The sequence below is a fragment of the Betta splendens genome, chromosome 14 (assembly GCF_900634795.4).
Source record: "Betta splendens chromosome 14, fBetSpl5.4, whole genome shotgun sequence".
Taxonomy (NCBI): domain Eukaryota; kingdom Metazoa; phylum Chordata; class Actinopteri; order Anabantiformes; family Osphronemidae; genus Betta; species Betta splendens.
Window position 1 is genome coordinate 4,033,544 of NC_040894.2, and position 23,359 is coordinate 4,056,902.

General features: G+C 42.0%; 2 protein-coding genes across 4 annotated transcripts in view; both read right to left on the reverse strand.

Moving 5' to 3' along the window:
• Positions 1-2,111, reverse strand: part of bnip1b (BCL2 interacting protein 1b) — a 2,848-nt gene extending 737 nt beyond the window's left edge. Inside the window, 5 exon segments of the mRNA XM_029173172.3 lie at positions 64-182; positions 625-732; positions 1,114-1,205; positions 1,292-1,384; positions 1,903-2,111. Coding sequence (XP_029029005.2) covers positions 64-182; positions 625-732; positions 1,114-1,205; positions 1,292-1,384; positions 1,903-1,986 — 496 coding nt within the window. The 5' untranslated portion in view covers positions 1,987-2,111.
• A 7,421-nt stretch (positions 2,112-9,532) lies between these two features.
• On the reverse strand, positions 9,533-22,471 carry crebrf (creb3 regulatory factor). Of its 3 annotated transcripts, none has more exons than XM_029173903.3 (10): positions 22,312-22,471; positions 16,150-16,382; positions 15,392-15,517; positions 14,422-14,597; positions 12,747-13,906; positions 12,431-12,628; positions 12,144-12,333; positions 11,955-12,028; positions 11,656-11,775; positions 9,533-11,525 (listed from the first exon to the last, which is right to left on the reverse strand). In XM_029173903.3, the coding sequence occupies exons 2-10, from the start codon at positions 16,156-16,158 to the stop codon at positions 11,407-11,409; spliced, it is 2,172 nt and encodes a 723-aa protein (XP_029029736.1). In that variant the 5' UTR covers positions 16,159-16,382; positions 22,312-22,471; the 3' UTR covers positions 9,533-11,406. The 3 variants fall into 3 exon arrangements, with proteins under 3 accessions (XP_029029736.1, XP_029029734.1, XP_029029735.1); XM_029173901.3 differs by having other exon boundaries at positions 14,422-14,600; XM_029173902.3 differs by lacking the exon at positions 22,312-22,471 and adding an exon at positions 21,577-22,264 and having other exon boundaries at positions 14,422-14,600.
• Positions 22,472-23,359: the final 888 nt, after the last annotated feature.

Consider the following 23,359-nt stretch of genomic DNA (forward strand, 5'->3'; position numbering starts at 1 on the left):
AAGCTGTTATAACTCTCACTTAGACTTGGACTGATAAACAAAAGTAAGTTGTTTTAGTTTTACCCAGAGTGCCGATGCTGTCTTCACTCTGCTTGACTTGCTCAGCCATCATCCTGCTGATGGACATCAGACTCTCTGTGATGTTGCTGCTGGTTTCTACTAGGCTTTCTTTGGTCACCTTCCTGAGACAAACGGACCCGAGGGAGGATTATTACTACACTTGGAGGCATTTAAAAAAAAATGTCTTTTTCTGTTCTACATTTCAATTTGTCAACAAATAAACTACACTTAATTATTCTATATTGTGTTGTAAATACTTGACTGAAAACACAGGTTTTACAGTGGTGGAAACTAAAACTACTTCTACTTTTTGTCCTTCCTATGAGTTGACTGAAGCGACTGGTGATATTGCACTTGTGAAACTCAGCATGTAGATGTAATTATGATCATGATCGCCTGTGACGCATAAGTTTGTTTATTGGGAATAAATAAGCCAAAGAGGAATGAAAACCAGATGACGGCAGACTGAAATCAAACTGTGGGTGGAGAGAGGGAACGTCCTGCTCTGCGTCAATAAGTAAGTGGGTGAAGAGGGAAGACAGCTAGTGCACATGTCTGTCTCACCTCTGTCTGGTGCTTGGGCTGTCTCCCCCATGTAGCAGCGTATCCTTCTCCATGTTGTCAATAGCCACTTTACAAGCCAGGTTTGCTTTTCTCCATGCCGTCTGGTTACTGGAAACCACAGAGAGAATCTCAGTAATATTATCTTTATTAAAAAAAACAAAAAAAAAAACAAGCATTTTTAAAAAAATCAAGTTTTGACAAATTATGAAACTGATAAGTGACTGTAACTATGAGCGTCACTATACAACAGCAAAACTTTCTCCCAAACAAACCTTTAACCTACTTAAGTCCAACCAGATCACTAAGCAATCCCACAATAGGGCCAAGGGTCATCACTGAGAATTCAATAGTTAGCATTACAAACATATTTTCAAAAGGCTGCCAGTATTTACTCTACTGATAGTAAAGTCACACAACCTTCTAACCTAACTAAAAATGGCTGTGGCATAAATACTACTAAGGAAACTTTCACACAGGCAGATTTTTCACCTTAGCATTTGTCTTCGATGGCTCTCAGTCTCTGCCTGGATGGTCTGTCTGTCCATCTCTCTGTCTTGTTCTTTGGCCATCTGCTCTAGATCCTGAAGATTTGAATAACACATCATATGAAATAGTTTATTATAATGCTGAGAGTCTGTCAGACGCCAAAGTAATTACATGAACTTACTTGAATTCTAAGTCTGAGCTTGTTGAACTTCTGTTTGACCTCAGAGTTAAGTTCCATGAGAGCATATTGAGGTCCAGGGCAATCCCTGATGTCCTGCAGGGAGCGCACACCAGGAATTAGAATAATTAATCAAACAACATTAATTTAATGTAGCAAAAACAAATTGTATAATTTTACATTTTCGGTTTGACTTGAACACCACTGTGGTATTTTCATTCTAAATAATTTATTGTGATCGTTTCGGTTTTTATCTACAGCATATGTATAGTATATCGTCACTGTTGGTACTAACAGCATCGTTAAACATGAAACAATGACGACTGTAGATGTTTTGGTAAATATTTGAATTTACGTGCGGAAGGAATTAACTCAACATTAAAACCTCAAGTAGTCATTAAACAAAAATCCATCACTTAAACAACATCAAACAACTGTTAAGTCAATTAATTCCGTATTTAATAGTGTATCGGAGTTGTCGCTGAGCTAAGTTGGCTTCGCTCGATCGTTGAACTTTCAGACCTGTTGATGCGTTCAGACACTAGTCAGTAACAAAACCCACAACATCATGATTAAACCATAGAAACAGGATGAATAGCACTTTCAGTTCTTACCTGAATGAGCGCTTTAATTTCTAGGTCATATTTTATAATTTCTTGTCCACATATTCGGACGTGAACGTCCAAGGAAGACGCCATGTTTGTTTTTGTACGGAGAGCTGGAGGGCCAAAAGAGACGTCGCTGGTTTAAAGGCGAAGCATGAAAGTGGCTGCTAAATTTTACGCTATGAAAAGCGTTTATGACCAAAATATCGAATACATAACCACAAGACTTCTGATCATATACACATTACTATTTTAAATATTTTATTTATTTTGCAAGCATTTTGAACTTGTATGTATGATGTGTTGTTTGTCTTTCCAAAGTTCATCAGATCCATACAACTAAACAACCTTTGGCATAATTGAAAGCATAAAGGCCAAATCAAGAATATTTAAGAAGTAATTAAGCACTAATCCTGATAACATGGGATCAACCTCTTAAAAGGTAAATTCAGGACACTTGAACAGGTGACTTTATATTTATTAGTTCCACCAGCTTTTCGTTTTGACTACATGTCTGAAGCTCTGTATTCACACTGCCTGGTTATATATAGCCTACTATCACAACACACACGAGTCAGGATGGGGTGCTAATGGTTTTATTATTTTGATATTAAAAATCAATAAACATAATCAGACTGTTGTGGTTACAAGCAGAGTTGTGGTACCAACTCCTGGCTGATACAACAGAGGAAGGGTGACTTAAAAAGATAAGAAAGAAAAACGAGGCACAAGAACAACAACAGAGATTCAGGGCAGGTGTCTGCAGGATGACAAGCAGCCAGAGACAAAAGCTGTCAGAAGCTCTGCAACAGAATGACTTGTTACAGTACAAACCAAAGTAATATATTTCAATTTCCACTCATGTGCATTAAACCAACCTTTGTGCCTCCAAGAAATAAAAAACAAAACCATGTAAAACAAAAAGAAAAAGTTAGTTGAAACAAATGTATAAACCCAGCACGACATATATTACACAACATAAATATAACAAATGTCAAGATATTGTTTCTGAACAGGCATATATGTGAACTACAAATATAGACGTCATTGCTAAAGAGAGGATCAAGTTAGTTTCAGCAGGATACACGTTCTGCAGGTTTTGCTTCTTTATGAAATTATAATCACCAAGAGATCTATTGTAGAGCACTTAGCAATGAAGTACAGCCTTCCTACTGAGACTGGGGAGAGGAACACACACAGGACTAACTACAGAAAGATCCCATGCTGTTGATCTAGTCAAATAAGTTACCATACAAGACCAGAAGCATCATAACAATGGCATGTAGCTGTGGAGCTCAGGGTGACCGATACCTCCCACATCCTCTACATGTTTGGACTTGTATGGGTTTCCTATAAAATCTTCATACTGTCTGTCAGTATTATCAAAAGTGAAAAAAGGAAACAGAACAGATGCTTTAAGATTAACTTTTTCTGTTTGACAAACGTCTCTCGGGCCATGCAATTTGGCAAGTCTGGAAGGTGATGTAAATCATTGCAGTGTTATACTGTATGATGAGTTTGACATGTGTAAATATAAAAAGAGGGGTTTTGGTTTTGGTTTTGTTTATTATCGAGGGTGAGTTGTTGTCTTTTGCTTTAATAAGATCAGTCTGCAGAAGAGGAAACAGATCCTCCCCTACTTCGCTCACTGCAGGGGAGGGTGAGGGGTCTCTGCCCACCAGCCTATAGTGGCCCCTGGCTAATGTCAGGAGCTCCCTGACGAGACAACTGCGAACCAAAGCCCTTCTGAAAACAAATCAACACAAGACATAAAAAAGCATCCAGAAGGGGCTAAACATCTCTGGCGCAGGTTTACCTAGAAAACTGATCAAAGGTTCAAATACCTCCACCAAAGTAGAGAGTTGGGCGAGGAGCCGACTCACAACAAGAGGAACAAAAGCTGTGGAGCGTCTGACCCTCATCTTACTGCCAAACCTCTGGACAGAAGACTTCATGGGCTTCACAGATCAGAGTTATTCAAAGTCACAGTGAAACTACAAGCTACTGGCGAACACTAGGGCCAAACACAGATTACAGTGAGTAATCAGTCATTTTATATGCAATTAAATTGTCTAACAAATTAACTATTAACATAGATTAGTCGATTAATTATTTGTGAATCATTTTTTAAATTAAATTAGGAACAAATGATGCCTATTTAAATTATAATCTGACGGCTGGTGCTTAACCTTGTAATTAAAGAAAAAATTCAAAATAAATTCACAATTGTCTTTGGAACTAATTGTAGCTGCAGGTGCTCAAGCAGCCCTGTACAATATCCCTTTTACACTAACTTGTACATGATAATGTAGCATTGCAAGGATCCTTTAAGTAAATCCAATAACATTATGTATTTATTACAATAGTTTCTGTCATCACTAGTGGACAGAGAAAATAAGGCAAAGGTTTGATTTCACTGTGACTTTGGTTCATATCTGTACATCTGACTTGAAAAGCTCTAAATTTGAGATTCAACAATTTAAACTACAGGGCAAAACAAATAAATATCAAAGAGCGCATGAACACTGGGGGAAAAGGCAATGAAACATAATTTAAGAAAAAATTAAAATGTGCAACAGTTGACAGAGTCAAAGCATAAGTACCAAACCATAATATTAGTTGTACAAAAAGGTTTCAACACAAAAGCAGGACAGTGGCCACACATTCATGATCTTTCTGGACGCCCAAACAACAGGCCAAAGCTCCATCAGACACTCGCTTCTGTCTGTGTGATCCTGCCAAGGAAGACTAGTCTACATTCATCAGCAAAGCAGCAGCAGCAGAATTATACCTCGCTAAGTCAGCGTACAGCAGTGCAGCAGTCAGAAACGCAAGACTGACCAGAGTCAGAAGTCAACAGAAGGAATAATATGGCTAATACAGCTTCTTGAACACAGCCATGTTAGCACCCAGCCAGTGACAGAGTAGCACCACAGTTTACCTCCATGCTCAGTTTGTCGCTTCATTCGCAACCTGCGGCTCAGTGCCAACACTGACTTCAAGGAGGGTCTGGCACTTCATAATAGCAAAGTTAAGAAATTGAGAGATGTTTTTTTTTTCTTGGTTTTGTTATTTTTTCTCCTTACTTTCTCAAAAAAAGATCTCAGGAGGCAGCAACACAGTGCTCCATGTCAAAACCACAAAAGAGGACGAAGAAGAAGAAGAAGAATGCATTGTAATTGAAATGCAGGCCCGAGTCTCCCTCTGCCTCAGACACAGTGGAAATTTAGCCTCTCTACACGGACACAACAGCAGTGATAGCAGCAGCAGCAGCCGATACAGAAAACACAATAACGTGGCGTAGTGGGCAGAGAAAGTTCTAAACAGAGCCAGGTTTCCCAAATCGACAATTTAGTTCACGAGATGTCGCAGATTCTGCCTCGGGGGACATCTTTTCTGTGAAGACAATTAGCTCATATCTGCTATTAAAGGCCGTTTTTTTATACAAAAACGTTTGTATTCTGGGTTAAATTTCACTGGTGCGTTCAAGTTTGGTTGGTGGGAAACGCAGTCCCTTGTTTCTGTAGGGACACCCCCTCCAGACTGTCAGAAGGTGCAGATGTGTGTTCTCGTATTTGATTAAGGCACCTGGTTCAGCAGGCATCGTTTTCAGAATGTTTTTTTATTCCCTTGTGTATGTAAAAACCAAGTGCAAGGTTAGTAACGCTGTCGTTTGTCTGTTTTAGGACAAACGCTGTAAAGGAAACGGGGGCGCGCGGTAATGACATACTACAACTGTGTCACCAACAGGCTAAACCCAAAACCTACAGTCTCTTTGTGCTCGTTCAATAGCAGCAAGTATGAAATCACTTAACTGAGAGTCCAGTGAGCCCCGAAAGCCAAGCAACAACCTCGTGATGCGATGCCTTCTGATGAGCGGCCAAATTAGTTCCCAATCTCCGAGCAACTCCAGACATCACTTGATTCTCTCCGTGCTCAATGCGGGGGAACGGGCATGCAAACACATCATTCCCACCGCACCGTTTGTCACAAAGTACATTTTCGGTGTGTTGAGTTTACACAGAGGAAACTACTGAGGGTAATAATCCTTATAAGCAACGAGGGCAACACAGGTTCCAACAAAACAAGGATTTCAAGTGCCTCCAAAGACACTGAAAGCCAGACTCTGGGATGTGACATCACAGCGGTTCAGTGGAGCCATATTCAGATTATCTACAAATAAGAGAGGCTAAAAATGAATTGTCCTGATTTTACAAACACAAAGGCAAAGATGCATCATAATGTAACTCATTTCATAATGTAGTTCAATGATGTTCATGGACAATTTAAATACTTTATTTTTTGATGAATCCACTTTAAGTTAATTTATTTAACACTCTCATTTCACCTTTTTGAAATGAGACAGTGTTACAAATGTTCAATATTCATCAATGTGGAAGTTGAGCTCATACCAATAAACCTTTTAATAATGCAGCATAATAAATTAATTCATTTTACAATCACCTAATTCATAAAGCCCACTGTAGTCTTTGCACAGTGGTATCAAACCCAAGAGTCTGGCTTTTACAAATGAAACAATGGTACAGTGAACAGTAACAATCATACAGGTCAATAATACAGAAAACGCCAACGTCTGCAGTGCAGAGCAAGAACCAGCGTGAGTCCTCCTCCAATTGGTCCAACAGTGAAATCATACAATTCATCGACAGAATGAAAATGAGCAGGGGGTCTGGTCTGACGACCACCAATCACATAGACAACGGTGTGCGTGAGCGTGTCTGAACTTCAAATCTGGGATTATTCATCGGATAATACAAAAATAAATCAGCACCACATGACAAAAACCCAGTTGGATCCAGCTGGAAGTCTGAATGAAATCCTTCAGATTCAGGTCGTGGTTGCTTGAAACACCGATTTGATGAACGCAGAGAAACGTGGTGACGTCTCGTGACAAGTCTGTTGGCCTGTTTTTCAGTTTGTGTCGAGAGCATTGCACCATATTGATTGACATTGACAATTCGTAACACACGCACATACACACACGCGCACAATATTTTGTACAGAGTAAAGAATGGCGACATTAATTGGAATACACAAATATATATCTTTTGATTTTATATGTCATCACATATGTCAGATAGAAGAACGATATTACCCTGATTTGCTGAAGAGCTTTATGGATCCATTTAGCTTTTATTGTACAAGAGTAGCACAAAGTTACACACTCTAGTAGCTTAATATTTGACTGTATAGGATTCATCAGAAAGAAAAGGAATAAGGAATAGTTTTACTGGCGTGGATTCTCACTCGTTTCCTTGACTGTTAAAATGCCACAGAGTCTTCTGGTTTGAATGTAAAGTTGCACAGCTTGCGCCTATCACGTTAAATGTAAAAACCTGTGAGGACTCGCTCTTGAACCAGCCTCGTGATCGACAGCAAAACACTCACAGTCACGTCAGCCAGCGGCCCTTCAACCACTGTTGACCCCCCAACCGAACCCGGGCGAAATGGTATCTGGAAAAACAAGCGCCGTTTTTCAGATATATTTCACCGCGACTGCTACTTCAGTCAAGGTTGTTTCGAGCCAATCAGGCTGAGTGGTTTTGTTGTTTACGACCATATAGTGGCACCACAACGTCAGAAGCCTGAGCCATTGACTTGTCTGCCGTGTTATTGTTTTGATGTATGTGAAAAGTTATTTAAGAAGGCAATAAGTGTCCGGATTGAGTCTCCATTTGTAATTGGCTTACCATACAGTACAGTGATATAGTAACTTCTCCCAAGGCGGCCAGGGACAACATCTTTCAAACGAGCTCTTCCTGGCCGCCTTAGGCTAAACCCCTCCTCATTAAGTCACAAGTAGAAATCAGTTTACAAATGATAACAATATAGCTCTCTGGAGAAATGTGTCTACACTGTACATCACCCTGAAGAGGAAGCCAAAGCAGAATCAGTTTTTCCATAGGAAACCTCTACTGAAGGCAAATGAATCATGACGCCAAGGGGGTCAGCATCAGGATCAATGTAGGGGCCCTGGAATCAAAACCCTCTTTTTTTTTTTAGAAGACCACAAATACACTATCCACACAATCCATGACCAGGAAATAGCCATATCCTGTCAAGACACGGAGCCTCTGAAAGCCTGGTAATGATATTCTCTCATACAATAGCTCATATCATCGCACGGCTCCAAGAAACATTTCGATAGAACCCACCCCAGGTCATACACCTGTTTCTTGCTAGTTTTTTTTAGACCTGGCCAAGTCAGGTAATAGACCGATCCTAGCAAGTAGTCGTCAAGTACACTTGCAGCATTCACACCAGGCCTTTTAGCAGCAATGGAAAAAAATGCTTTTCTTTTTGTTTGTTTTTTTCCTTTTTTGGACAAAGTGCTTTTGTTTTCAAACATATAAGATAGAGTATTCTCTATATATATATATATATATATATATATATATATATATATATATATATTATATATATATATATATATATATATAATTATATATATATATATATATAGTATATCTGCTATCTATGTATATGTGTGTGTGTGTGTGTGTGTGTGTGTGTGTGTGTGTGTGTGTGTGTGTGTGTGTGAATATATATATATATATCTAACATCTAGAAGATACATATTAACTTATAGACTATTTACAAAAACAAGAACTACTAAGAAAATATCTATGGACGGTGGGGGAGAGCAAGTCAAAGGCTACAACTAGACTAAGAAGTCGACTAAGAGTCATTGATACTCATCATCCTAGTTTCAGAAAAAGCACCATTTCTCCCTTTTAGACAAAATGGAAACAGTAAAAATATATATATATATATATATATATATATGTGTAGCACTAGCTGTTATACAATCTCCCCAATCATCACCACGTTGTCTGTAAAGGAGAACTGTCTTCCCTACAAACTGACCTGAATTCAGCCACGTCAACCTTTTAGGTTTCATTTACCCAGTAACTGAGTGACTTTGACAGAATTTGGGACATTTCCTGGAACTGGCAGCATATTTCTGAGGAAGCATACAGGCATCATGCATTTCTAAAGGACATGCTGCCAATTTTCTAACGTTAGGGCTACGAGTGTTGTGGTGACTCAACATAAGCTTTGCTGTTGTGACCGGTCAGGAAGTGTGTAAGCTGACGACTGAAGGCGAGGCCAGGCAGATACGGTCAGCGATGCGACGCCAACGCCAGGAAACACCAAATTCAGCTAAGGTCACTATTTAAGCAGGAAACGCGCATGCACGGTGCTGAATCCAGGTCAGTCTGGGTTCTCTGCTAAAGCGCCTGTGATAACACTGCAGCTGGTTCTTCTTCATCTATCCGCCTTTCGCCTTCTCCGCAGGCCTCCGACCCGCTCTTTAAACTGCATTACGTGTTATATAGATCCAGTCTCTGTATTTCACCCTAGAAATGGAACTACAACATTAACCGGCTGCTCCTAAAGATTCTCCTCCTCTTTTCCGTCACACCAACAAACGCCTCCAAACCAAAAGGAAAGCTAGCAGGCAGCTAAAATATAAAAATATAACCTTAACTTTTTTTTGTTTTTTGTATTTTTCCTCTAATTTTCTTGATGCAAGGATAGGTTTTAAAAACGTGACATGCGTAAAAATGAATCAGTTGTCATGGAAAGTGGCATCTCACCATTGATAGACATATCATTAATGTTTCTATATACAGTACTTCGAAACACAATTCAGTTAATATTTTGCTGAGGAGCTAGACCCCGTCTACATATAGAAAGCAAACAAGTGAACCAGGAACATAACATTTTGGTTATTGGTGGTAACATTTTGACAAACAAGCAATAATGTAACATAGCTTATCTACTAGCGCTCTTGGTTTTTGCCCTAGAAAGCGCCTTTAACACAATTAGCATGTGAAGGGAGGAAATCAGTTCAGGAATGAAGTGCTTCCTAAGCAACAAATGTTCTGGATGCGTCCAGAGGTGGGATACATTTTTAGGTTAAAAAAAAATGAATGTTCCTTTTCTGTACAGAATTGGACCCAAGCTAAATTTCACATTTCTATGAAGTTCCCTGACCCTCCCACATTTCTTACATTCAATACGGCGTCAGGTAAGCTGTGCAAAACCTTACTTTAACTGGCTAGTCGCCATTTCGTTGCATGTGTCTTTGGTACAAAAAACAATCAAAATATAGTGTGCAAATATTTTTTGTAACTCTAAACAAAAATATCACTTAACCCTCCCCTGATCCCTAACGACAGAGTACCAAAAACCATAAGTAATCTATTGCAGAGCCCTCCTATGTACACAGACTCTGTGGCATCACGCGACATGAGCTTCCATTTGCTTTATGTACATTCAAAATATCTTTAAACAACTGAAATACACAACCAAGCCCACAGGTGTCTCCCTCCTCACATTCACTAACAACCTCCCTCAGTGTAATGTAGTCCTCTCTTTGGCTGGACCATGGAGGGGGAGGGTGGGTAGGGTCCTGACCAATGTCCTCCTCGTGTTCAGTCCCTCACACACGCACTCACTCAGACTTACGGAAACACACACATACAAACAAGGCACAATGAATTAAACTCTGATCAAACACTAGTATGAACACACCAAACTGTTAGCCTGGTCATCTCTACTGTACAAAAATGGAGAGCCATTTTTACTTGGAGACAGCTTCTTACAGGAGATGGATCACTGTTTATGTCGTCTTCACCACAGCCATCATCTTTGTCACAGTCTGCTCCCATACTGGCCCGTTTCCTCCAGTCCAGTTATAACCAGCAGAAGGCCAAAAAGCACCAAACTCCACACATCCTCTCCACACAGTCCGCTAACTCCTGTTGTGTAGGTCCCGCTCTGCCAGCTGCGAGCATCAACCCAGCAGGATGTGTGTCTCGTACTTTTAAAGGTTTCATCTTTTGTGCTCCCACTTTCATTTGGCAGCGTCTACATTGTACAACGCCAGAACGGAAAGAGGCGATGGCATGAACATATTTAGGCCTTCAATAGGAAAAACTTCCTGATGCCTCTTGAACACCTTCTCAAATTTGGTAAATTTAGCATCCTGTTATTTTCCATGTGACGTAACCTTTTTCTTCCTCGTTGGTGTCATAACAAACAGTTCTTCCTGTCATTGTGACTTCATACTAATTTCGTCTAGTATTCCAGTGGTTGCGCTCCAACAACTGCCTTAGCCCTGAAAGCAGACCCCTACTGACCGACCCTACACAATGCTATGTTAAACACATCTAATCGGACGTGCTATTAGCTTTACACCTAACCATCACTCGCTTTTAAAGGTGTATTTCCCAACAGGTGCTCACAATGGGTTGGGAGACAGTGATGCACTGTGTCTGCACACATGGTGCAGAGATGAAGCTAGGGTGTATGCCATACAGGCGCACGGCTAGAACAAGCACACATACATACACACAGGAAGTGGTATGTGTGTTTGTGTGACCAACAATGTGTATGTACTCTGGGTGGGAGGGGCATGCAAACGGAAGCATAGTTACAATGGGACAGCACGGTGGAAATGTTTAGTTCACTGCCTTCAGTGAACTAGATTTTGGAGGTGGGGACTCGCAGGCCGACCAGTCCCCCGGTGGGATCGCCACGTCCTGTGTTCTCTAAGATTTTGTTGACGAAGTCCGAAGTCTGCCCAGCAACTGGTGGCGACACTGCACAGGCAGAGAGACATAAACATACACTCAGAATTCATGATTACTTGAGATAATATCATCAACTCTAAAGTGTCTATTTTCAGATGAGTCAGTTTTACATGACTCAGCTCCCCTCCGTTTTGCTCACCGAGCGTCTCCTGAATGAGCCGATCCAGAGTGTCAGTCATGTTGGTCGGACGCGGGGAAGAGCCTTCAACTCGTGCCACGATCTCCTCCTTGATGGCATTGATGACAGACAGCAGTCGATCTGAAGGAAAAATGAAGAGCACATTAAAACTCTGAATCAGGAAGAAAAAGTAACGATTTAAAATGCTTGGGGAAGAGCTGTGACGCAGATGTGAGGTCAGGACGGAAGCAGGGTAGCAGTGTATAGTTTCTAAAATTGCATGGAAACATAAAAGTAATTTTTGTGTGATTAAAACCTACCATACTCTGTGCTGAGTCCCCAGAGCTTCACCTTGTTGGCTTCGTACTGGGCCTTCTTTTTTAAACGACAAGCTCTGCACAACACAGTAGACGAAGGAGAGTTAGAGACATGACATACATACATACTGTACAGCTCTCAAACCACCTGGACATGTGACTAATGCTGCTGTATGTATCTGCATATTTTACCTGGACGCTAGCTTGTTCTTCTCCTTGCGGGATCGTGGCCGTGCAGTCAGCGGCAGCTCGCTGACCGGTGTCAGGTCACTGATCACCTTGTTGAGCTTGCGGAGCTCCGTGCCGATCTGCAGCAGCTTGCGTGGATTGGGAGTCAGGTCTTCCACATCTGTGCGGCGCGACTTCTTCAGCATGTACTTTCCTTAGAGTCAGGGGACAGAATGTTGTTAGAAATCACACTCATGAAGAATCATTCTTCTGCCAGGGTTGCTGACAAAGGTGCATGTTTGCATATATACCATGAAGGGGCCGGTTTTTCTGGTACAGGTTGCTAGGTAGCGTGTGTCTGTCCCACTCAGACGGCTTGAGCATTCGTTCCTGTTTCGAGGGAGTGAGCTGCTCGCTGTATTCCCAGAAGTAGCGGCGCTTGCCTCGCTTTCGGCTGGAGACGCCTGCTGTGAGGCCTTTAATGTCCTCCATCAGCTCCATGTCACAGCCTGGTGAAAAGAGAGACAAAGAAGAAGAGAAGAAGAAAGCAGAGGGAGGAGGTTAGAGCAATAAAGAAAAGGGGTCAGACGTGGGAACCTAGGGGCATGGAGATTAATAGGTTGCCACCTGGCTCTGAGAAGGCGTCGCTCATGTCGTCGTCTTTATCTGCCTCATAGTCTTCGTCCTCTTCCTCCTCCTCCTCCTCCTCTTCCTCCTCTTCGTCATTCTCAGAAAGCTCATGCTCGCTGCCGAAGCCCTCGTCGTGGTCTTCATCTTCTAGCTCCAATCCGTCGCCTTCCTCCTCGTCTGCCTCTTCGTCATCCTCCTCTTCCTCATCGTCCTCCAGCTGGGAGTGCCTGCCAGCCTGTCTGCTGCGGGTCAGGAACAGAGAATAATTGTGCTCCTCCTCCTTGCTCTTCTCTGTGCCGTCAACGATCAACAGGCTGCCGTTTTGGCTAGCCCCTGCTAGAATGTTACCGATGGTATTACCCTCCGAGGCCTGACTTGCCTCAACTACCTGAGGCACATGAGCAGACCAGCCTACAGGCATTTCTCTCTTTCCTGTCACCTCTGCTTTTCTCTCGAAGCTCGTCAGGCTGCCAGAGCCAGCTGCTGCAGCACCAGGAAGCCCGACCAAGTTGGCATTAGCCGAAGTAGTCGCCTTCTCATCTTGGGACTGGGAGAGAGGTAGAGGGGGATGTGCTCTCTCAAAATCCTTATGTGGGGGTATTTCAATCTGAGTTTTAACCACAGCACTCACGCGGACTTTTGCCTTCCGCACAAAGTCAGAGCCATAGGAAGGCGGTGCCACCATCTTAGTTCCTCGCCCCTGGGCCTTGATCTGAGCTTGGCCGTGGTCCTGCATGAGACTGTGGTGGTTCTGGGTCTTGCTCATAGTCTCAGTGCTGGAGGGGACAGGTCTGGTGGCTTTTTGAGAGCCCTCAGGGAAGTCTGGGAGAAGGCTCCGTGAAGGTCGGGAAGAGGACGTGGAGCTCGAAGAGTGTCGTGCGGAGCCAGGGCCTAATCCTTGGCCAGGGACCAGGGGTCTCTTGCCTTGACAGGGCGGCTGGGAAGGCTGAGCTTGTGGCTGTGGAGCAGCCAGGGTGAGGTCAGCAGAAGGGTACAGCGCCTCACACACAGGCTGAGAGTCTTCACTGTTGAGCTGCGCCAGTGTTGGAGTTCGTCCAATTACTTCTTCATCCTGGTAGGGACTAGAGAAATCATCCAGTCCAAGGAAGTCCACCTCTTTGGTTCCCCAGATGTCACAGCTGGCCAGCCGTGTGTATCTGTAAACCCAGAAATATAAAAAAGCTTCAGTGTAAGACTTTGTTGTTGTGGACAAGTAAAGTCATAAAATGATAACTCTATCATTCCCTTCCTCATTTGGGTTTAACAGCCTTTAGCCTGAGCATATCTCTGGGACAGACAGAGCATCACCTGAGACCTCTGGAGACTGCAGCAGACAGCTGCTTTGTTGTTTGTTGGCCTCTGCTCCAAATGTCCACTGTCAGAGTCAGACCAGTAAAACCTGCTTGTACAATTACTATAATGACAAACTCTACCGCTGTAAATACCTTTGGGTGCCAGTCTATCATACTGTTCACAGATCGACACCTCCCATTTGTCTTAAAGATAAAATGATTAGGTGTAATTGGCAGACAAATTCATTTATTATCTTTTATCTTAACAGGAGCTGATCACATGACTAGCCTCCATCAGGCCCATTTTGTCAAATGTCATATTCTATTGTTTTAACTTGCACTATAAATAAGCTGAAGCACAGTAATAAATAATTAAGTACCTGGTGAGGTCTTCCCAGTAGGAGTCCCACTGTTCGAATGCTGAGCTGCTGTAAACAGTCTCACACTCGCCCAGACCCATGAGTTGATCCATGCAGCCCTCCACCTCCTTTCCTACGTCTCCAGCTCCCACCATACTGTCCCCACAAGGGCTCTGCCGGTGGGTTATGTCTCTGTCCTGCTGAGATGAGGAAGAGTCAGAACTTTTAGTAAAATGAAGGTTCTTTTTTTAAGACAAAAGTGCTCATCCTGATCTCACTGCTTGTATTTAATCATCAATCGATATTAGATGTTTTGACCGATTGTCATCAGATCAATAGCAACAAAAATGTCTTTCTCAGAATGATTCTTCTCTCTGGGGCTTTGCTGGCAGCGTGCTGTCAACCGATCCAATCAAAGCAATTTTTAAAGCAGGTAAAGACACTCATGTCAAACAGAGCCGTGAGAATTGGTGAACACTCAAGGTGATCACAACAAGTGGCTTCTCCCTTTACAGCACAGGAAGCTACAAGCTGTTGCTTCAGTAATGTGCTGTGTGTGTGCACCGAGTCTTACATTAGGTGTCTGATTTCTATTTGTATTTAAATTGGTTTAATAAAAGTTCAGCATAAACTAAAGGCATGTGATTTATCCACAATACAATGACCAATGCCGATTTCAATGTGAAGGGATTTCAGGACTAACCTCACACTTGACCGCGAGCCACATTAATTGCTGCATGTTCAACTTTTCTATTCATGACATAAAGCACCTTGCTTTGGGGGAAATCCTTTACAAAGCTGTTCTTTTTTGGATATGCACACAAATACAGACCAATGCCGAGTTGAAATCTGCTGCAACTAAGCACCAGAGAACTGACACATGCAGCCAAAGTTGATAACACATATAAAGCGTGTGTGTGTGTGTGTGTGTGTGTGTGTGTGTGTGTGTGTGTGTGTGTGTGTGTGTATGTGTGTGTGTGTAGCCACTTACCAGCTCATACATAAAATCTGGGTCAGAGCTGGTGGCGAGCAGCTCAGTGCTGGTCAGGGCCTGGTCAGCAAATGAGTAGATCTGAAAGGCGTCCCCAAAGGGAGGCTCCATCCCACTGACACTGGGCTGCAACGATTTAAAAACTGTTAAGTAACAAACTGTAAGAAACAGTCAACAGCACAGTTTGCCTTGGTCCAGTTCTTGTCATGCAACAACTCTTGTTGAATATGTCCATGTTCAGTTACCACCAGTTGCATTAAAAACATGTCAATGTCACTTCTACTACTACTGAATATGAACCACCATTCATGTAGCAGACATCAATTTTAACGCATTAGCACCAAAAGCGGAGCCGATCTGAAGATGAGTGTGCAGCATCAGCGCCACAGAGAACCTGAATAAACCTGGAACCCAAATAGTGTTTGGCTTTGACATTTTGCGTCATTTCATTCATATTTATAACAGGAGCCAGAGATCACATATTTATTCACTAACTCAATCCCATCTGCACCCAGCAGCTAAACCAGGGTCACCCACTCATTTCCTTCCTATCTGTTTGACGTCTGTGATGATGCCCATATTCGATTCCTGTACAGTCAATGTGCAAATTTAAAGATGTTTCGAATAAATCCTGCTTGTATATTTAAATAAAGATCCATACTGTCCTGTACTGTAGGTGTAAAATGAATTAGCTATCACACAGACATTTACACAGACCATTGCTGGTGATGGCATATCACCTCTGTGACCTTCTTTACCTGAGGCATTGCCAGGCACAGCTTAGAGCTCCAGCGGGGGAACCTCTGGGTCTCCTGTCCAGTCCCAGTGGCGTGAGGTCGTCGGCTCAGCACAACAAATTACTGCTGAGGGAGGCGATCACACAGAGATGCAGCCTCTAAGGCTGTGGGGGGGAGAGGGAGAGGGAAGGGGCGAGCGACGAGCCTCGGTCTTGTCTGTTGTGGTCCGGTGGGGTTCTGTGTATGCTTCAGGTCTGTGGTGAGAAGAGAGAGAGAGTAAACGAGAGCAGCAGTAATAAAAACCAAAACAAAAGGAAATGAAGAAAAACCCACTGACATGAAGACACATTTCAACCGCAGCCGCCGACTTTGTTTATAATTTCACACTAAGCTGCAAAAGTTGAAGAGTGTGACTGCTGCAACAATTCTGGTACTTTTTTTTTTGCTTCTGTGTTGTGTCTTTATACTACATTGTGTTTCTGCCTACATCTAAGAAAAAAAACGCCACGTGGGGACAATAAAGGTCTACAAACTTAAACTGAATATTCCACTGCATTATTCATTCTACCTATATATCGATGCAATTAGTTGCTCCACTCTGGGTTTACAACTGACAGTGACACTACAGACCAGAACCATCCACTACATTGTCTTTACTCATTAACAGCATCCGTTCACTGCCGGTCATGCACGCCCCCCCCACCCCCTTTTTCTGCTGTGAAAGAATATGTTTTACAAGAAGAAGTAGTTTCTACTAAACAGGCCTGATGCGCACTATTTATAACGGGTTGATTAGCAATGAAATGGGTGGTGAATGTTGTCCTCTTTGCCTTGGCACAAAATGAAAACTTGACATTCATGTAAATCCCCCTTTAGGTTTATAAACAGGACCTTTTCCAGTTTCGACACAAGTGCAACAACAAGACATTTGTTTATGACCAAAAATAGTTCCTGTATCTTTGAAGAAGCACATTGGGCACAACGTGTCCTGCTGCCTTTTAAAATTCTTGAACTGTCGCCTCCAGGCCTCCCTCCGTTCACTGATAAGTGCTGGATGGGCTCAGACTGAACCTCCAGAGCTGGACCTGAGCTCAGCAGCCACTAGTCCATCAGAATGTCATATTTCCTCCTCTGCCCTATAGCTCCACTTTCACAGACTTATGATCTAAATATAATCGTGACATCAATAACCTCATGAGTTACAATGCTCAAACGAACTGCAGATTAAATGTACTGAACAAAGCCGCTACGTGTTGGAGGGTACTGACAACAAAGGGGGAAACAGCAAGCCCTTTCTTTAAATATTTATGTGTCTCTATGTTACAGTAAGAACCTGAGAAAGAACAGTGCTCGGCCTCCGCCTGCCCCCAGTGTTACAGCATATTCTGTGAGCGCTCAATGTGCTTCCTCTGGCAGCTCAACAATTTTTTCTTCACATAGTGCTAAGTGCAATGCATAATAAATAGGACCACACAGAGCAAAGTCTGTGATTAAGCATCCACTGGTCATTTTAATTGATTGGCAATTTGAATTACTGTTATTAATCTGATCGAAGACACAACGAGTAAAAGTCAGACTGATCTCACAGCACACGTTGGAAGCTGGGTAGAAACTCTAACCACATTTATTCTGCCATAACTGCATGTAATTGAAAAGCCAAACTTTTCCTAATCTTCCTGCTTCACCACATTCAATGAAGAGCATGTGACGACCTGTGCTGAATAAATGTCAACCGTAATCTAAACTTTATTTTCAGCATCACTGTCATCCTCCTGGCTGATTTTAGAGTCTGCTACTTTGTGCTTCTCATGCTCTTCTGCATCACTAACCTAATCCACCACATTTGCTGATCTTTGGTCTCTGTGCTGCTTTTGCATAGCAAATAACTGAGATCTGCATAGAGACATGGCCCCAAAGACTAAACAGCTGACACAATCATGCCAATCACTTTTCTTCCATTTCTTCCTCTCACTTGTTGCTGGTTGACTCAGATGAACTTCTCAACCCTGGTTTCTGTCCCTATGTAAAAGGACTAAATTCACAATGAGACAGGAAGCTGCAGTGCAGACAATAGTACAACACCTCTAAAACAAATAAAGCACCTACAGGAACTGGTGTCTAAATGAACGCACATGTTATCGCTTTTAATGACATACAAAATATTTAAAAGCGCAGCCTCTGAAATGTAATTTGCAATTATCATCTTGATGTGTCCTTCCTTCCTGGGCAGCTGGGACTGGTTTCAGTAGTAGCAGAAAACAAATGAGATAACATATGCTCTGAAGACAACAAAAACACCAGGATGAATCCAGACTCTGTGCTAGCATGCTGTACAAGAAAACACAAAAGGCCTGTGTGCAGGACTAACAAGCAGCAGCACTTCTCGCCGCACCAGTCAAGGCTGCACTGAAGATTTTCCAGTAGGAGTTTAATATAATCCAACTCTGTGCTCAGTAGCTGACACAGGCTGTGATGCAGAGCCGGATATTTATGACTGAACCCGACAGGCCTCAAAAGATTCAAGCTGAATTTCCCGCACAGGGTTTAGTCAGACGTAATTTAGCAATGAAAACTGCCAGCACTAAATCTATTTTATTACACGCTGGGCTGTAACTTGGTTTAGGCCCACAACATGCTGAACTATGGCTCAGGTCAAGGTTCTTACCGTATATTTAAGACATGTGGGATGATTATTATATCTTCCAAAGGTTGTGACAAACAAAGGTACGAGACAGAAGTTGCTCAACAGCACAAATTAGAGATGTCAGCTGTATTATCATTACATTCATAAAGTCAAAGGGGTTTTAGTTGGGCCTGAAACCAAAGTCAACCACTTAGCCTACCCCTCACTATCAGTAATCTGATTGACTTAATCATGTTGACAAGATGCACAGTAGAAACATCATTCTAGGCTGCTGCAATAGACAAATGTTTTATTCCACAATTTACAAAATGCGCCTTTGATCTTTATAGCATACACTGACAGCCAACTGTGAGATGTGGAAATCAAAATCCAAGTTCTCTACTAATGTAAAGTTTCAAGCGTTTTGTAATATGTATTTTGTTTTGAAATGTCTGTTGCAATTAAAACATTTTAAAACAATTTACTATTTAGGTCCAGAACATAAACCAACCAAACTGCTTTGACTTTGCCCTCTACCTCTATCTTTATAGTCAAATTATAGTTGAGCTTCTCAGTGAGCCTGAAAGACTGTCTCTTTAAATGACAGGATGACGGTGACCCCAGAGGTCGGTAAACTAAAATAGATACAAACCAGTTACATATCTTAATTGATGAGTGATGCTTTTTGAATGTTGTTCTGTAGAAGCTTGCCAGTTACTAAAGAGGCAATAAAGGCAAGTGCTTTAAAACATAACAACAAACATGTAAATGTAATATATCTACAATATATAATTCCTTTCTCTTAGTTCCCGTGCTTCATATCTGAACAAAGAGCGTTCGGCTTTGACTGCGCTGCATTCAACTCACGGCTCCACTATAATACCATTGGCTCATATTCTCCACCTCACAACACTGGATGTGATCCAAGTAGGCCAATCAGCAGCGTCTTATTTAGAATAAGTTACCCACCGATAACAGTCAGTCCCTGATCCCTACAGAGATAACAAGCATGAGATGCCAGCAAGAGACATTCTGTAAACATCATTACCTTAAGCCCTAAGTAGGTTTTTAAATTCCACCTGAGCACACACTTAAATGCAATGAGCTGTAACTCATACTGATAGTAGAAGACATAATGGGCAACATTCTCAAAATTGTGGCACCAGTTTACACAGTCATAACTGATTTGTCTAACCTTCAGCAGGCTAATATAGATCAAAAGTAAGTTCCTGTGAGAAAAAAGGGATCGGAACCCCAGATTAAGGGGGTGCCGTCCTTGGAGGGAATACTAGAGCCACTGCAGTACAAACATGTGACAACGGAAGAATATGAGGAGCAACTAAACTCCCTAAATACACAATCCGAATTTAAGACACAGGTGCAACTACTACAGGTGTAACTACCAACATGCAAAAACTTTTAAAACCAAAGACATTTTAATTTAATAAATAATAAAATTTTAATACAAAATTTTAAAAAAATTATTAGCACCTTCCATAACTTGCTCACTACCATGCCGTGTGTGTGTGTGTGTGTGTGTGTGTGTGTGTGTGTGTGTGTGTGTGTGTGTGTGTGTGTGTGTGTGTGTGTGTGTGTGTGTGTGTGTGTGTTCAAAATTCAAACCACTTGAACCACTTGCCTTCTGTGAAAAAGAGCTTTTAATGCAACTAATCTGAAAAAGATAGAGACATTTTTTAATGGTGGCCATTTTTGCTATATGGAACATAACATGTGAACATTTACCAAACAGGACACTCATAAAGCAATTTTAAAAATTGTAAAATATGACAGCAATGTCTGGGCAAGGTTCAACCTGCATTTGTCTTGTGTTTTATCAAACACTTGAGGAAAAGCGAGACAGTACATTTTCATATGTCAGAAGGACATGTACGTGCTAGCATTTGTACTTACAATGCCTTTTTATTCACAGTCAGTAAGACAGTAATGAAGGATCGGCCCCAGATCAGATACTGAAAATGCTGACAAAAGCACAATCAGCTGCAGTTTCCTGAAATCTTATCTAACAGCCACAATAGCATCAGCTAATCACAAACACTACACACACACACACAACTGATACAAACTAGTAAAAGCAGCAAACACAAAGATTTTGTGACAAGTCTAATAGAAGCATGATCAAAATAATCCCATTCCTGTCTCTGTCTGTAATGCATTGATTTGTTTTGGACAAGCACAGCATAAGAAGACAAACATCGACATCACAACAATAATAACCACCTAACAGGCGGGTATAAATTACAAACGACCTATTATCAACGTCAATGAAGCCATAAATGTCACCAGTATCCCTCCAGTCTCTGCACTCAGCACAGATCCTTAGCAAAGCAAAACAAAACCTCAATCTAGCCCTCTGTGCCAACACCCACGTAATCTCTCCTCCCCATTGGTCGACCGGAGAGGACAGTCCGCCTCCTGACAAGTCTGAATGGCTGCAGTGACTGTCAATCACGGACACAGCTTCATTATAAACAGCCCGAGTCAATCTAGGTTGAGCCAGAAGATAAACAAGTTGGAGGCCTATATGCCCGTGGCCTAGATAGCTATGTTTAAAAGATATTTAAAGTCAAATCTAGCAGTTATAACAAAACCTGGACGCAACGCAGGAATATGCGCCACTTCATCACGTTTGTTAGTATATACAAAAACAAGACAGTGTAACAGCAACATTTATGTAATCCAGTCTGTTTTTAAGATACACAGCGCGTTATTTGTGTGAAAATCCAAACTAATACATATTCATCAAACCTGAACATGAAATATCTCTTCAATGGAGACGCGAGTGTGGTTCCGGTTTGATTATTTACCTTCTCTCACATGGAAATTTCTGGTTGTGTGTCGAGCGTTTTTTTCAAGCAGCAGAAGGTGTGTTTGGTGTTGGGGGGCGTGTACCTCCCCGAGAGCTTGGGCTGTCTGCAAAAAGTCAGCGAGGAGCGTCTCACTGACCCACTGAGGCCTGTCTTACCACAAATATACTTGCACCGCTTTACTAAACATATTAAAGATGCTTCAGATGCTTTGTAAGAGGTGAATGGTCTTTTAAACGTGGAGCTCAAGCCGAGCGTCTTACATAAGAGCATTTTATGACTTTCCTGACCCAGGGTCACACGTGTAACCCCGCATCTGAACAACAAAAAGACGAAAAATCACCTGAACGTTACTATTCACAGCTTTGTGTCAATTTTTATTTACGAGACACTGGACTGTTGTTAGAATTTATGTAGCAAGCTACATGAGGCGTTAGCTGCACGTAAACACTTCCTGCAATAGCTCGATAAACTGCAGCACACAATACACGAAACCTTGACAGTGTTTACGTGTCCGTGACCGTGTTTGACGCGGAACTGGCGAGTCTGGTTTCCTTTTCACCCACTGTTCTCTCTGTCAGTATGGCCTCCGTCCACCCCCTTCCTCATCCCAGCTGAAGCCCGATAAACAACCGTCCTGTCGTTAGCTTCAAAGCTACCACTTCGCCACGGCGACACCACCGCTCTGCTGCTGCACAAACTTCCGCAAAACTGGTCGATAATGTGTGTACTCACTTTAAGGACGCCCACCCACGCGTCTCGCTTCGTGTAGGTTCCCGTGTTGGAGATAATAAGGCCCCCTTTTCAATGGAGTCCACACGCTGTTGCAGCTCTCTCGGGTTTGTTTTGTTTTTCTTCTTCCTGACGGGTTCCTGGAAAGCGCGTGACTGCCCGACCACGTGGTACGCGACTGGGCCAATAGGAGTGGGACGCAAGGCCGCGTGCAAACTGTCCTGCAACATTTCAGCAGACTCAATAAAAACATTTATTAATTGGTTGTACCTTTATTATCAATGTCTATTTCTATTACATAACTACTTTAGTAGAGGTGGGTTTACAGCCTGGGTGCATACCTTCCTCCAGTGTGGCCTAGATGTTTATAATTCCTCATACTAGAAAAGTCAGAACACAAAAGTAAATGTGCATGCATGGAAGTACAACAAGTTCTTACTGCAAACTGCAATAAAAATTCTCCATCTTAGTAAATTTAAAAGTTAAAGACGGAGTTCAAATCTGGGCATTTGGATGTGTTGTCTTGTGCTGGTGAGAAAAAACAATCCTGAAAATGTCCGCAACAAAAATAAAGCATTTCAAATGGAACTGTGAGTGTTTTATAGCTCCTCCAGAGTAATTCAGCAGCTGAGTGCACAGACCCAAGACGGCAACGCAGCTCAGGGACAATGGAGTCTGTGATGTTGCACACTTGCAACACAGTCAGCTTTAGTATTATTAGGATATAATTAGCTCTTAAATTCCACATTTCTTTTTTACAACAAACAAATGAATGTAAATTGAATTTATTTCCTTACTAACCAAAAACAACAGGAACTGTTGGGCAATAGTCCTCATGCGTGTGGAAGAACGCAGACACCATTTCACACATTTATATGTGAACAAGAACGTTTTAACACTGAGGGCTTCAACACATCCGTTAGATTTCTGTGATAAACATACATTTGGGGGGTTTGATGAGAAAACTCAGCCAAGCACTTTGGAAGTTTCATAACAATGTTGACATTCATTGTGGATCAGTTTGTAACTTGACCTTCTGTTGTTTCATAGT

Bases quoted from the DNA above. Each gene is read 5' to 3' on its own strand.
- crebrf (XM_029173901.3), bottom strand. The intron at 13,907-14,421 runs GTACTTAATTAT...CTGGGTTTACAG, and splicing joins TACTGGGAAGACCTCACCAG to ATACACACGGCTGGCCAGCT. The intron at 11,776-11,954 runs GTAGGTTTTAAT...TTTTTCCTTCAG, and splicing joins GGGACTCAGCACAGAGTATG to ATCGACTGCTGTCTGTCATC.